At 36.7% G+C, this 16,228-nt stretch overlaps 1 protein-coding gene across 2 annotated transcripts; it reads right to left on the reverse strand.

Moving 5' to 3' along the window:
• Positions 1-696: 696 nt before the first annotated feature.
• On the reverse strand, positions 697-5,767 carry LOC118437461 (galanin receptor 2a-like). Of its 2 annotated transcripts, none has more exons than XR_004836120.1 (6): positions 5,132-5,315; positions 4,689-4,936; positions 3,725-4,137; positions 1,560-1,767; positions 1,108-1,475; positions 697-987 (listed from the first exon to the last, which is right to left on the reverse strand). XR_004836120.1 is itself a non-coding variant. In XM_035856479.1 (6 exons), exons 1-3 carry the CDS (start codon positions 5,651-5,653, stop codon positions 3,766-3,768), a joined length of 945 nt encoding a protein of 314 aa, XP_035712372.1. In that variant the 5' UTR covers positions 5,654-5,767; the 3' UTR covers positions 697-987; positions 1,108-1,475; positions 1,560-1,767; positions 3,725-3,765. The 2 variants fall into 2 exon arrangements, 1 of the variants encoding a protein (XP_035712372.1); XM_035856479.1 differs by lacking the exon at positions 5,132-5,315 and adding an exon at positions 5,329-5,767.
• Between the last annotated feature and the right edge of the window lie 10,461 nt (positions 5,768-16,228).

The following is a 16,228-nucleotide window of genomic DNA, read 5'->3' on the forward strand; positions in this document are numbered from 1 at the left end:
AATTTGACATTGAAAAATAGTTAAAAATGACGTGTCACATGTCAAAACTGACAAATGACACTTTTTCGTCACTTTTCGTCACCGTGACGATGTCATCGTCACAGGTGACGTCCAAACACAAAATGACATGAATTTTCGAATTCCTCATTGAAAAATAGTTAAAAATGATGTGTCACATGTCAAAACTGACACGTGACACTTTTTCGTCACTTTTCGTCACTGACGATGTCATCGTCACAGGTGACGATGTCACAGTGTCCATCTTCGAACTCGTCCTGTCCCTTGACGCTAGGAGTTTACGTTCAAAATTTCAAGTGTCTATGTCTTTTCGTTCAAAAGTTATCGGAGCTACGGACAGACAGACGGACGGACGGACGGACGGACGGACAGACAGACGGACATAACGATCTTATAAAGGGCTTTCACCCCTTAATAATGTATGTGTACATACGCATCTCTATATACTCACACATGTCCTTCAATTCTCTCTCTAGTGAAATGACATGAATCCAAATGTAAAAACAATTACTAACATACGTCCAGATTATCTCTATTTGAAATTTAGTTCCTTAAAATAATGCCAATACTGTGTGATTTCGTACTCTTGTTTGTAAATTGAGAAAGTGTATCGTACACAATTCTCCTTAAGTATGTAAGTACATAAATATATATATTCTACAAGAGATTGTAGCACTCTTTGTGAACAATCTCGGTCCACCATTTATTGCAATATTTTCACATAAGTTAAATGTAATTGTAATTTTGTCTCCTCCGTGATCGCGTTCTTGGCTCGAGGCGATCCGGTAGTACATCCAGCATTTCAGTAATGGTCGTCTACCTCGAGGACCGAAATTCGGTCCCAAAATTGGGACCACCACGAATACGGGGAATTAATCATCATATTGGCGGTGCGTTGGCGAAGGTACGTTTCTGGAGAAAGACAAATGTCCTTCGTTACTGCTGAAGCCATTTGGCTTGGTAAATCCGCTGAAAACCAAAAAAAATATATATTTTAAATTATATGTACATACATTTGCTGAGAATGTGAACTGTTTGTCCATGTTTTAATTTAGCTAACATTTAACAAGATATTTGTATATAACATACGGTGGATAAAACAGGACACATCTTGACGCCTCCACTTAGCGGGGATGAAGGGCATTCCACACTCATCTGCTGTACAAACATAATGGGCGGTAAAATACTCGCCCTTGCTTGGCTGTGGGAACTCCTCCCACCAGCCACATTCGTATAGCACCGGCACCATACGTATGAAGAAGACCGCATGGCGAGTGGCATTGCCCCTCTTGAAACATTCCCTACATGGCGATTGATGAGGGAGTCCAGACTCCACTCGGGACCGATTCCGATTACACAAGAGGTCCCTGAAGTCATCTGGGGACATTAACTTGCTCCACGGATTGTCCTCTACCCACCACCGTCCCCACCAAGCAGAATAGCAAAAGGACACCAATCTATTTTACATATGTACACACAATTTTAATCAATTATTATTTTCAAGGGGCGACAAACCTCTAAAAATTTCGAATTGTACTTACCATCTTGAGAAATGTTGTAGCTGTAAGTTTGTAGTATATAATGCAGGGTGAAAGACGTTTTGCTATCTGAGCTCACCTACTTAACTATGTCGGATTAGCCACATCACCAGATTCATAAAAAAATGCTGAATCGGCAAGTACAAACTCCAAATTTGTACTGAATCGGAGCCCACACCACCCAACATGATAAAATAGTACATAGGAATACCTATATTAATATGTAAAAGAAAAACTGCTGTATAAATACTTTCCATTGTAAATTTCATCTCCTTTACATTCCATTCAAAATTGTAAATTTTGTTTTGATGTCGGCAGTGTAACCGTAAAACTGGTCGTTTTACTGTTACACTATTATGATTTGGATATGTATTACTCAAAATTTCATGTACGGGCAAAATCTCTCCTTTTGGGATGAAAAGGGTGATTTTGCCCAAGGCAAGATGCTTCTTCTTCTCCAGAGAGAAAGAAGCGTCGTCTTGTAGTTGTATTTGTTCGTCTCTCAACTAGTTAATAAACTCGTAGTTCTGTTTCGTTTTCGCTCACAAAAAGCATTATTCGGCAACACACTTATTCGCATAAAAAGGTTCACATTGAATTCGAATAAAAACAGCTACATTTATAACCTGATGTTCGTAAGTTTACGAACTGAGTTACAGACTTAAGCCTAGACAATTTGTAGAGCCATTGTCTCATCTTCGTCCCCGTATTTCTCACAAGCAAGAGATTCAACTAGACAGCTTATACAGATAAACACATAAATTACCTTGATCTCAAAATTTATAAGAAATAAATATTTATACGGTATTTTGTGGAAATCTCGATGGCAAAACGTGATTTTTTTCGATATTTTTCCTCTGAAATTTTGGAATTTTGCGTTTTAGAGGGTGTTCCGGAAGTAATGCAACTTTGGTAAAATGCATATATCCAAGGGTATCAATTTGCCCCAAATTCGAAATAGGGTAAATATTGTAGTCTATACGTCTATCTAGTAGAATCCGAAAACCAGAAATCGATATCTCTATCCGTTCCAAAATAAGGTCAAATACCACCGAGCAACTCGCAACCATCGTCCGCCACTACCACGCAAAAGTGGTTACGCGCTCCATGAAATTGAGCTGTGCTCACTTTAAAAAAGAACAAATTTCAAAAGGGACAATTTGCTGTGTACTACTAAAGTATGAGCTGTAAAAAACTACTAATCGCCAAAAAATATCTGGTCGACCCATTCGTGTGACAGCCCCGAAAGTAATAAACTTCGTTCAAACAGAAATTTGCAATGTCGGAGCGAAATTCGCTGAAGTACTTGAAGTTGTCACCTAACACCATACATTATTTTAAAGCCTAGAAGTTGGACATCAAATCCTAGAAGGTTCTATAAGCTTATAAATATAGTAAAGAGTAAAATAAAAGTAGCAAGCAGTAGCGCAGAAAAAATTCTTGACCTGAAGTAATCAAACTTAATCAAAATTGATATTCCTGTACAAGACGATTTACTGCTCAGATTATCAAAATGCTTTTATTTGCACGTAGTACAACTCTCCCACCTCCAAGAAAACCATTTATGCAAAACTGGAAAATAAATCTGAGCCAAAGTATCCTGTCCCGCCTTAAAACGGATCAAATGCAATTAACATGGGAGAGGTTCCGAAATTTGCCAACTACAAGACCTATTGAACAATTTTAGTTTTTATCCAAGAAAGAATATTGTAATCGAAAAAATTCATTCAAAAATTTGAACTTATTTCACCACATATGGTCAAAAATCCCAAAAAAGATAACCAAAAACAGTGGCGAAGCACTAATGGGGAGCGCCCGACAAAAGCTTCCCCAAATTGGGAGGAAGGAGATTATGGACCTTTCGAAGCAAAAAGTAATTAGCTTTAACCTTTGTCTCTTTCTGGCCAAAATTTCGCCTAAATAAATTCATTGGTTCAGTTTATATGTGCATTTGACCAAAGTTGCATTACTTCCGGAACACCCTCTAGCATTGGCTGCTACATGCAAAATTCCAAAATTTCAGAGCAAAAATATCGAAAAAATCCAGTTTTTAACTTAAAAAGTGGATTTTTCGTAATTTAGTCAAATAAAAACTAAACAAATATAAATTTATTGAAATTTTAATTGGTTTGTATCAGGTGTATGTAATTATGAATTCAAAGTCTTACCGAAGGTAACTTTTCTGAAAAATTTTGTAGTACGAAAGAAGTTAAATTCCCGTAGTGGCCGATAAACCACTGCCTTCTTGCCCTTGAGAAGTACTCCCTCCCCCAACGTCCCCACGATTCTCCCCCCTTTTGCACAGGCACACCCAAAAACAACACAGCTTCTTAAAACCATCTCGTATCCGTTGGCCAAAAACGCAATAAATAATTACGTTTAAGCTGGGCCTAATTGCTAACAGGTTAAGGTACACAATTGTAAAAAATGTTGCAAACAATCCCGCGGTTTGGACCATCAATAAAACAGTGATCAAGTAAAGCACGTGGAATCCCGATATTGTGAGCAGCATTATGGTCGCTTTTCGATTCTTGACTTCACTCCGAGTCATGGTGGAACGCTGTTTGCGAATCTGAATAAGCTGAAAATTTTCAAAAATTGTGTTTTAATAATTAACAGATGCAATTATTTAAAGCATATACAAAACATTTGCAGGTTATAAAAATTTGTAACCGGTGAGCAAAAATTTAATGTCAACCAAGCTTAACATTAGCATCGCGTTGACAGCGACAAGCACAAATTTTGCGAAAATTTAACTATTCCGCGTACGCTGAACAATGTTTTGCTCCGCATTTTCGCAATTCAATCACCAAATTAAAAAATAGTGATTATTCGCAAAATACAATTTCGCAAAGCTGTTATCCTGTTCTGATTCGGCTTCCGTGTTCATGCTATTTGAAATTTCTAAAGCATTCAATAAGGAGGATGAGTTTGCGAAATAAATAAAAAGAAAACATGCCTAATTGCTGGGTAGATTAGCGAAAAAATGATTATTCCGCAAAATATTTTGCGAAATTAGGCAGGTTTAACAAAATTTCGCAGGTGGCGTTGCTATTTTCAATGTACGAGATTTGTTTGCGAAGTTGACCAGAGTACGGTCATTATTTTTTGCTTGCAATAATCCATCCATACCTTAATTGTCGTAGCCAAATTTGCAAAAACCAGGATTAGTCCAGCCGGTAGATAATACAGGGTTAAGTGCTCCGTCGCTTGCTTGTAATAGGTAAAGGCTTCAATTAGCAGGAGACCAGGGATGACTCCGAAGCAGACGATGTATGTCCGACTCATGGTCACAACCTGGCTAAACCTTAGTGGCCAAAACACTGCAATGACTCGTTGCATCGATATCGCACATGTCGTAAAAGTAGACCCTTTTACACCTGAGGAGTAAAATTATTAAGTAAGGATTATGATATAACACTATATTTAATAATTTAAGATGTACATAAAAATTATTTGTGATTACGCAGATTACAGATTATCTCAAGTTTATTAAGAAATTTGCAATTTCATAACAGTTAACTTTGGGAGCTACTTAGATTTGACCCATTTTAAATATGTGACTTTATACTTACTCGATTTGGAATAATTATTTGATTAGGGGTACTCATGTCAGGGTCTTGTAAAAAGTTCGAACCTTTCCTGGGAAACTGCACACTCTTCAAAATAAAGCTATCTTTTTGAAAAGTAAATGCCAAGTAAATGCATATGTAACATTGTTCTTAAGAGTGTGTATCTACAAATTTGCATAATTTATTAAAAATTTACTCACACAAATCTCCCATAATTTGAAATATTCCCACCACTATTATCAGCGTCTCGGTCACCTCAAAGATTACCGGTGTTAGGACGAACAGCGCCAAAAATATGCACACCCCAACGTCCCACGCCGACAAAGCGAGGAGACACACCGTATTCGGCGTTTTATTCTTCTTTCTCAAAAGCACCCAAACACTTAACGTATTTCCGAACAAACTAAACCCGATGAAAATAAATGCTAAACAGATAAAAAATATTGAAATGACGCGGATCGTGGCAGAATTGTATACGTCAAACTCCTCCTCAGCTCCGTGAGGATACGTATCATTTAGCGACATGATTTTATATGTACCTGTTTTTGAAAATGTTATTTAGAATTGTTTAATATACATAAGAGAATTAAATGGCAATTCCCCTAAAATTGTATTTTAAACATTTTTAAGAATGTTTCCAATTTCTTTCCACTTGTTGAATTAAGATGCAAGAAAGCTGCAGGGAAAAAAACACTCGGTTTGTGGTTTCCTGTTTCGCTTTCGTTGACCGGAAATAACGAGCGTATAAAAATTTTGTTTTCAGTTGTATGTAAATAACGTGTGTTTATATGACTAATAAATATATAGCCACATATATACTATAAGTATTTATTATGAAAATCAAACATACATATATGTACATACATACATACACAGACCTACATATGTATGTATTTTTGCTGTTGTGGAGTAATAGAAAATGTAGCATGCACTTCGTTGCAAATTAAAAAAGTTAAAATGCTTGCAGTATAATGGAAGCAAATCCTACCGACAAGTTTAAATATTTATGTGCTAACGAGGAGAGACCCTCTGCATGTCAGGCTCATTGTACATAAGTTCGCAATGATACTCAAACATTGAGTAAGTAACATTAAGTAACTAAGTACATGTACTTAGTTATTTAATCAAGATTGCTGAAGTAAAAATAGGGCAACAACTTATGCAAGTGTTAAACGCGTTGCAAGAAACTACGGAAAAACTGTAATCATATGAAAATCTATAAATCACCAAAAACCATTTTGCAACCTAACAATTTATATTTAATAAGTTAGATTCAAGTTTGATATTATGTATCAGCATAAGAGAGAAGTTATTTTGGGATACAAAGTACATATAAATATACGTATAAACAAATATATTAAAATTACATGTAAAGTAAAGGATTAATACATTAATACTCTTACTTACAAATAAATGTTAAGAATGTTCATATATAATTTAAACGTATGATCATCCTTAGTCTTACATCCCTCGTCTATACATATGTTCATAACTCTAGAAAAGCCCTACTTTTCCAAGGTATGAAGTCGACCGAAGTGTTTCACCAATTGGAAAAACTCTTGGAATTTCTGGTCACAAAAGTAACACTCGTGCTTTCTTGGACCGTGCCGACGTTTCATGTGTTGGTCAAGATTGAATTTTGAGTAAGATTTATACTCGCACGTGACGCAGGAGTGAACGAATTCCTTGTTCTCGGTGTGAATAGCCCCCATGTGATGTCTCAAATTGTCTGATCTTCCGAATCGTTTTTCGCAAAGTGTGCATGTGTAATTTTTCTTATTTTCATGGCCAACAAGAATGTGCCCCTGTAACCCGAGCCGACTTAAGAAAGCCTGGGGGCAAAGTTGACAATCAAATTTCTGACGGGAAGACTCCTCCAGGTGGGTTTTCTGCAAAAATTAATATTTCTTAATATTGCAGAGTTGACTCGGTTTGACACTTTTTTTTCTAATTCAGCCGAACTGAATCCGAGTAGAGCAAATCTTATATGAACCCGATCACTAGGGCGTTTAATAGCAGAGTCCTCAAAAGTAGGGTTAGAAATCTGAAATTCTTGCAAAATATGCTAAACATATCTGACCACGTCTCCCAAAAATTTCATAAGTTTTCATTGGAAAATAAACCGTCGCAAACGCGCATACGGAAGTAGCTTCAGACTACTTCACCCCAACCACTCCCATGACATCGCGAAAACACTCAATTTCACTCCATTTCACCTATAGATTCAATTTTTTTAAATCTCATTTTGCCCCGACCACACCCCCTGGCGCGGAGGGGGTGTGGCACAACTCGGGATCACTTCATTTCACTCTATTTCATCCATAGATCAAATTGCACTATAAATCTCATTTTGCCCCGACCACACCCCCTGGCGCCGAGGGGGTGTGGCACAACTCGGGATCACTTCATTTCACTCTATTTCATCCATAGATCAAATTGCACTATAAATCTCATTTTGCCCCGACCACACCCCCTGGCGAGAAGGGGGGTGGTCCGGTTGCCCCCAAAAGTTGATAGGATCCTCCCCCTAGGGTCATATGTATAATGGCGAAAACCGATTTCGATTATCTCAATCCGTTCTTCCGTTATCCTGCTGACAGACGGACAGACAGACAGACAGACAGACAAAGTCTTCGCATAAAGTAGCTGAAGCTACTTAATAAATTTCCTACACCACTTCAAATTGAGGAAATCGGGAAACGAGTTTTTGTAAGTCCAAAAATTTGAGTGACAACGACTCGAAGTAGACTTGACTGCATTTCAACGGAGAAGCGGGTGGGCGTGAAAAAATTGAGACATACATAAAAAAGTATGCAGAATCCGAAAATGTCAACCTAAAATACGCACCATGAGAAAAAACCACCATATAGGCCCCTCGAAAGTTAATAACGATTGAATCATTTTTTTTAATTATTCATCCACGTCCGTGCCTGATGACGCCATGAAGTCAAAGATTAATACAAACTATTTGTATCATATTAAAGCCCATAAATTGCGGGTCAAAGCATATTCAAAGAAATCTCCAGCAAAACATACGGAACGTCAAGAAAAAATGGTAAACGCAAGACCTATCAAGCCGTGCAACAAAATGTCACCAAAATAATTGGTCACTGACGACGAGTCCTACGTCCTTAAAAACGTGACAGAAACTTCGGGAAGGGAATTTTTTCATGGCAAATATATCTCTCAACTGAAAACCGAACAGAAATTAAAATATTTTTCGAAATTTCTCAAAAAATCTCAGGTTTGGCTGGCGTTCGGTAAATTTGGGCATGTTTCGGACCCCACAGTTCATATGGGCTATGAGGACGCACAGGTTTGTTTTCGGAAATGTGAAATAGACCGTCTGATTCCTTTCATCAAGGTGTATCATAAAATACAAAATGCAAATTTTTTGGACCGAACTTGGGCTAATCCACAATGCAATAACTATCAAGGAAAAAATCGAGAAAAAAATCATTTTGATGCTGAAAAATTAAAATCCCACATACATCCATTATCTTCGCTCAATTAAAAAAATTTTGGCTATATGTGAGAAGACATACTCACAGCTTTGTGAAACAGTCGATACTTAAAGAAAATTTTGGTTACGGAGGGAGAAAATTAACAATGAAGTTGCAAAGTCTTCCGGAAAAGAATTAACGGCGGGCGCGACGAAAAAGACTACATACGAAGTGAGTGATTGATTAAGGTCTCCTTTCTTCACGGATACCTAATATCAGTAATGTTTATAATAAGCACCAAAAATTTGAGATTTTAAAAATCATTTTTGACCATTTTGAGGATAAATTTCCAAGTGATCGGGTTCATATAAGATTTGCTCTATTTCAGTTAAAAAAATATCAATCCGAATCTAATCCGAATTTTTAGGTTAAAAAAACATCCAAACCGAGCCGAATGATTGGGTTCGGATGTATCCTTTATCTGAAAGTCCGACTCAACTCTGATACATATATTGCAATTTCAGCTTTCGATTCTGTGCAATTTGTAAATACTCTAGACTGCAAAAGCTGCAATGGGTACACTCAAAATAATGTGGTGTCAATCCAGCGCGGTGAAGTCACATATAGACACCGCGCGGTGTCTATATGTGACAACACTGGATTGACACCAGGTTATTTTGGGTGTAGTGTTCTGGAAAACAGGCCAACCCCGCTTTGATTAAGGTTGGTCATCCGATCCGATCGGATCATCGAGATTATTAATATACATGTATCCGATCCGGCCATGTTGTAGCAACTGGTCGGATAAAAATATCCGATCCGATCCGTCGGATCGAATATTATCAAAGCCTTTGATAATTGGGCTTATCATCTGCATGGCGTTGATCTTCTTTTCACTCGAGCATGAAATTATGCCGACAATTTTTTTTAAATATTTCTGACACGCAGATTTTTTCACTGCAATGTTCTCTTTCTTTAAATATGATTACCTCGTGACGTTTTAAATTCATTCTGAGGGGGAAACCCCTCCCACAAGTGGCACAACTGAACGGTTTCTCTGTCGTGTGAATGAAAGTGTGACTTTCAAGTTCGGCCCGGGTCTTAAATTCTTTTTTACGAAGAGTGCACCCAAATTGGACCGGATTCTCGGCGTGTTGAATCTTTTCGTGTTTCGCAACATCATACTTGGAGGTTTCCCCACAGCCGGAAAATCCACATGGAAAACGGGGTCGTTCCCCAAGCGTATTTTGGACGGTGTTAACATGTTTTCGGAAGTTGGAAGTTGTGGAGAAGACATGATGACAAATGTCGTAAGGCTATTTAGCGCAACAGTGCATGGTAGATATATTCAAATTCCATCCAATAGTCTAACATCGTTATCACCTTCGAAAAACTACCCACTGCTGAACGCCCCAAAAAGCTGAAAATGCGGTTGGGCGACTTAACCCACCAGGTAAATCCCGAATCCCAATGCAGCATGGTCAGACTGCTAAAACGCAATAGACCAATTATCCCGAGACTAATTAAACCTGCTTTCTGAAGGATTATAGCAAAAATGTCCTAGGTATATCTGCGAATTTAGAAATCACAAACTTTTTTCGGCTTTCTACTGAGAAAACTCAGCAGTGCGCAAAAACGGATGACGATAGTTTTGGTCCTGCAGTCCTGAAAAATCAAGAAACCCCGTGTGAGTCATCAGACATTGACCGTTTAGATTTTTTAGGATTTTTCATCCTGACACAACAACTTCTATACCGGAGAATTTACGATTTTTGCTGCATTTTGGAACGCTTAAAAAAAGTAGTCAAAGAAAGACACCCTAGAAAAGTGACTGAAAGTATTTTTATCGGGTAAAAAGCGATGCATTCTTAAAGTTAAGAACAAGGGCCGTCATATGGAGCAAGTTTTCCATTTAAAAAAGGTCTGGTTGTAGGTCAGAATAATTATCGAATTTTCACACAAATAAATGGGGCAACCTCTGTATTTATTACCACATGTACTTGTGCATAAACCTAGTTTGTGCTTTTTTCCCTCTTAATTACATACAAATACAGCCTGTATTTCTTTACATATTTAGATACTTACCTTAAACAAATTTGAAATCTTTGCACTATTATGGAAAAACATAAATCACACTACACAATATGCAAGTATTAAACGCATTAATGCGTTTAATAATGGTAATTACCTGGTAAATTACTTCGTAATTACCAAGAGGTAGGAAGAACAGAATTTTTTATCACATGAAAATCTATGTACACATCATTAATATTTTTTAAATTTAACAATGTGACAATTTAATATAAAGTATAATTACTCAAGTTTGAATTCCTAAGAGAAAATCGGTTCAAATTTGTTTCGGATAAAATATGTGTACATGTATGTAACCTATGTGCATACTTTTGAAAAATTAGGTTGCCCTTTCGAAAAGTGAATTCAGTCTCAATCCTAAATTAAGTTAACCACACTAACTCCATAGTATCGTTACTAACTTCACCAAGAGTAACTTTTTCTCTGGATTTAGTATCGTTTACTTAATTTTGGATCAAGGTTCAAAAACGTGTCACTTGCTAAAATTGTATGTACATATGTACGTAAATCAAGCATTATTTATGCCCAAAATTCTAGAAAGTTCCTACATTTCCAAGGTATGCATACGACCTAAGTGTTCCACCAATTCTCTCTGCTTGACGAATTTCTTGCCACAGAAGTAACATTCGTGTTTCCTTGGGCCGTGGCGCTTCACGTGTTCGACAAGATTGGCTTTTGAGTAAGATTTGTACTCGCACGTGTCACAGGAATTAATTGCTTCCTTATTCTCGGGGTGCCGCGTCACCACGTGGCGTCTCATATTTGCTGGCACTGAGAATCGTTTTGGACAAAATTTGCACGGGAAATTCTTCTCATTTTCATGACCAAAACGAACGTGCGTCTGGAAGCCGTGTCGAGTTAAGAAAGTCTGCGGACATCTGGGACAATGGAAAATCTTACGGCAAGCTTTCTCCAGATGAGTTTCCTGTAAAATACACATGTACCCATTGGAAATTCAGTGTTTTATTACAAATCTAAGTATATACATATGTATTTTCAGTATGTGTTTCCATGAAGTGCAAAATACTGCAAAACTTTCGAGAAATGCGAGAAACTAGGACGTGTTTTGTATTACACAAATTAATGTAATTTTTCCATTTCCATACTCCGCTCATGTAAGAAATAAAAAACAATTGCAAATCTTTTGCTTAATTACCTCGTGAATTTTCAACACGTTCCTGTCGGCAAAATTTTTGCCACAAGTTGCACAAGTGAACGGCTTCTCTGTCGTATGAATGAAAATATGCCGGCCAAGGATGACCCGAGTCTTAAACTCTTTGCCACAAAGTACGCACCGAAATCGGACCGGAAATCGGAATGGTGCATTTGCACATGTTGCGAGAGATGCCACTTGTTTAAGTAGGTTTTCTCACATCCAGCAAACCCACATGGCAAACGGGGTCGCTCCCCGGAAGTGTTGTGCACGATGTTATCGTGTCTTCGAAAGCTGGTAGACGTGTGAAAAACACGCTGACAAATGTCGCACGTGTGCTGTTTCGGTTTAATGTGGGTTGCTCGCATGTGGGACGATAAGGTTTTTGGATTTTTGTAAATTTTACCGCAGATCTAAATAAAAATAAAGTTTGTGTTACAAAAACTTGAAAAAATATTTGCAAATTTGCACACATATGTACATAGTCGAAATTGAAAATCAAGTTTCTAATTGAAAGGCTTACGTCACATTTCACCTTTGCAGCCGGATCGTGTGTGACGACATGATGGGCAGGTTCTGACTTGAATTTGAACGTTTTTGAGCACTGGGGGCATTCCAATTTTTTCCCTGGCTTGATATCCATGTTGCGTCGACTTGCAGACTTTTATTCGATAAAAATGTGTTGGATTAAAGTATGTATAACAATATTCTACAAGTACACAAAAATTTGGTGAAACGTAAGGCTAAATTGTATTTCACGTTTTTTTATAGTACATAAACCCCTGTTAACTCATGTTGTCGACCTAATATTTACATAATTGAGAAGACGCTTAGTACATAAATGGTACAGAAGAGTTGTTTAGTTTAGGTATGTATGTATGTACGGAAGTGTAATGTGAATGGATAGGGGGTCAGTGCAGGTTTTTTAACCGCAGCCAATGGGTATGTAGGTATGCAAGTAACGAAGAAATATATTGACTCCTCCTTTCACTTTGGATAAAAATAACTGACAATTGACAACATTATTGTATTTAAAGTATATTTTCGAAGAATTTTTACTTGCAAACTCTTAAGAATAATGCTGACCCTTTCGAAATTTTAGTCTAAAAAAGTGTTGCATTATTTTTAAGAGTGTGTACATAATCTCTCCAGTTATTATGTAAATATGTACATTTTTACTCACATATTGAATCACCCATAATTTGACATATCTAGTCCCATAATTTATCAGCGTCTTGTTCACCTCAAAGATTATGTACCGGGGTTAAGACGTACAACCCCAACAATATGGCAACACCAACGTTCCACGCTGACAAGGAGAGGAGAAAAAAATAGGCAAAATTAAAAAATAAATAATATTAAAATATTAAAAATATTAAAAAATATAAAAAACATATAAAAATATAAATAAAAATGAATAAGGTTACCCTTTTTAAAAGGATATGCAATCTTAATTCTAAATTAAGTAATAACCTAAACAAGATCCAGGATAACTCGATAAAGAGTGTGGATTTTGAAGATTTGACTTAAGAGCACATTTCGTTTTAAAAAGGGTCACATTATTTTTAACCATGTAAACGTTTACTCAAGTAGTTTGCTTTGTTTGTTAGTTTAATTCAGCAGTTTTCAATTTTATTTTAAAATCCATACTTGCTTACATACTATTGCTTATGCACATACATATTTATATACATATATACATACCTACATAAATCCATAATTGTCTAAGAAATTGGGGAAGAAAATAACTGTGACATATTTTTGCCAAAGCACACAATATAGTCCGTCTATTAAACGGGTATTTAATGCTATGTGCATCATTCCAGAGGAGAACGAGATGGTTATAAATATTTATTTTGGAGACTATAAATACTGTTTGCAACGTTTCACGAAAGAGTAACTTTCATTAAATAATTTGATACGAAATGCATAACTACCTAAGTTCGTATTATTTAGAAATTATATGAATGTAAGAGAAAATAATAAGGCAGAAATTAGTTTCTGACATAAAATGTATGTATAATCTGTATGTATACCTAATTTCTATATAATTCAGATATATCCTGTAACGCTCCCTATTCTATTATGGGATTGCGTGTCCTGATTCACATCCACTTTCGCGGATGCCCCTTTTCTTTGTGACGTTGTGCAATAAATTTGTAGTAGAAACTTTTTTTATAATAATTATGAATATTTTATTTACATCAATACCGACTGAAAAATATTGACTTTACAGAAATGCTCGTATTATTAATACGTGGGAGAGCTAATGCTATAACTTATATTTTAACTAATTATCTAGACAGGAACTTATTATTAAGTTTCCGAAGTTTTAAACCTTGAACTTGATCTTGATGATCACTAAAACTAAACCTGCTGATCCTGTATCTAAAACTACACTCTTTTCTTCTTCTCTCTGCTTACTCTATATATACGTGATCACATAAGCCACGCCTACTTGATCACTACCTTTACTTACGCTACATATGCACAAACTACGCCCTCATGATCATGATGATCATGATGACGTACATCATCATTCTGTGCTCCTCACTCCTATCTTCTCTTCCCCTTCATGATCTCCTCCTGCACACAATATGGTTTGGACACACATGAGAGGCGAGATACATATGAAAACTACATCTATGTATTTTGAATCCCTTGACCTTTGAAATGCTGATGTCACATTTGCATCAGCGTTCCAATGGTTGCAATCCATATATATACATACCTAATTCAAACTGGATGCTCACAATTCTAGAAAATTCTTACTTTTCCAAAGTATGCTTGCAACCGAAGTGTATCACCAATTCGGTAAACCCGACGAATTTCTTTCCACAGAAGTAACACTCGTGCTTCCTCGGACCGTGCCTTCTGACGTGTTGGGCAAGATTGGCTTTTACGTACGTTTTGTACTCGCACGTGTCGCAGGAATAAATTAATTCCTTGTTCTCGGCGTGTCTCGCTTCCACGTGGCGTCTCATGCTGGCTAATGTTGTGAATCGAGTGTTGCAAAATGTGCATGGGTAATTTTTCTGATTTTCATGACCAACACGAATGTGACCCTGTAGAACGGCTAGGGTGAAGAAGGCCTGGGGACAAAGGTGACACGAAAACTTCTGGCGGGAAGATTTCTCCAGATGAATTTTCTGTTGCAGAAGTATACATCATGTACAATAATATGGACTGTCCGACGAAAGAAAGTTCTAAGTTTCCCCATATTTGTTTACCCAGTTAAAAACTAATCTTGGATAAGAACAAAAATTGACAAATTTAACAATCCTTCTAAAAATGCCAACACAATTTTATTATTATTTTTTTGTTAAAAAATGAGGGCAAACAATTCAGAGGAAGTTGCAAAATTAAAAGGCTCATGACCACTTCATGCATAATGGGATGCATGAAATTTTGCATAATCATTTCCAGTAATTTCTCGGATTATTTTTTTACTGCAATTTTTAGTTCTTAATTAAAAAATACGTTTAAGTACCTGGTGACGTTTAAAATTCGTCCTATGGGAGAAACCTTTACCACAAGCGGCACAACTGAATGGCTTCTCTGTCGTGTGAATGAAAATGTGACCCTGAAGGTCGGCCCGGGTTTTAAATTCTTTTTCACAAAGGGTGCACCGAAATCGGACCGGATTCTCGGCGTGTTCAGATTTTTCGTGTTTCGCAAGGGCACACTTGGTTAACTAGGTTTTCTCGCAACCGGGAAATCCACATGGCAAACGGTTTCGCTCCCGTAACGTGCTGTGAACGGTTTTAACGTGTTTCCATAAGTTGGAAGATAACGAGAAGAAATGGTGACAAATGTGGCATCTGTGCAACTCCGGTTTGATGTGAATTCTTTGCATGTGGGCATAGAAGGTTGCCCGATTTTTGTAATTTTTGCTGCAAATCTTAACAATTCAAAATTAGTATATGCATACACCAGAGTTCTATTGCTGCCCGCACTGGTCCGTTCCGAGTGCGACCAGAATGCTGTTGGGCTTTTAAGCATTGAAAACTGTATAATAGTTTTTGGAGGGGATGAATATGACGGTTTTTATTATAAAATGTAATAGGATAAAGAAAAATTAATGCAATTTAAATTTTTGATGAGGATAATTACTGAGATAATTGGTTAAAGTTAGTGCTGTTATTAAATAAAGTCACTTGAAACAAGTTAAGTAATTCAAACTTGTTCACCAAAAATATGTGTGTACCCTTCCATTCATTTTTAATTCTAAAAAGTTATACAACAGCCCCAGATAACGAAATAGAAAAAGTTCAACCAAGATTGCAAGACTGATTTACAAATCTTGCGTAAATATTTGCGAAATTGGAATTTTACAATTTTAATTTTTAATTTTAATCATTTAACTTGTAGTTTTATCCGATTAAAGGCTTACCTTGCATTTCATCTTCGCAC

This window comes from Folsomia candida, unplaced genomic scaffold, assembly GCF_002217175.1.
Source record: "Folsomia candida strain VU population unplaced genomic scaffold, ASM221717v1 Fcan01_Sc013, whole genome shotgun sequence".
NCBI lineage: Eukaryota > Metazoa > Arthropoda > Collembola > Entomobryomorpha > Isotomidae > Folsomia > Folsomia candida.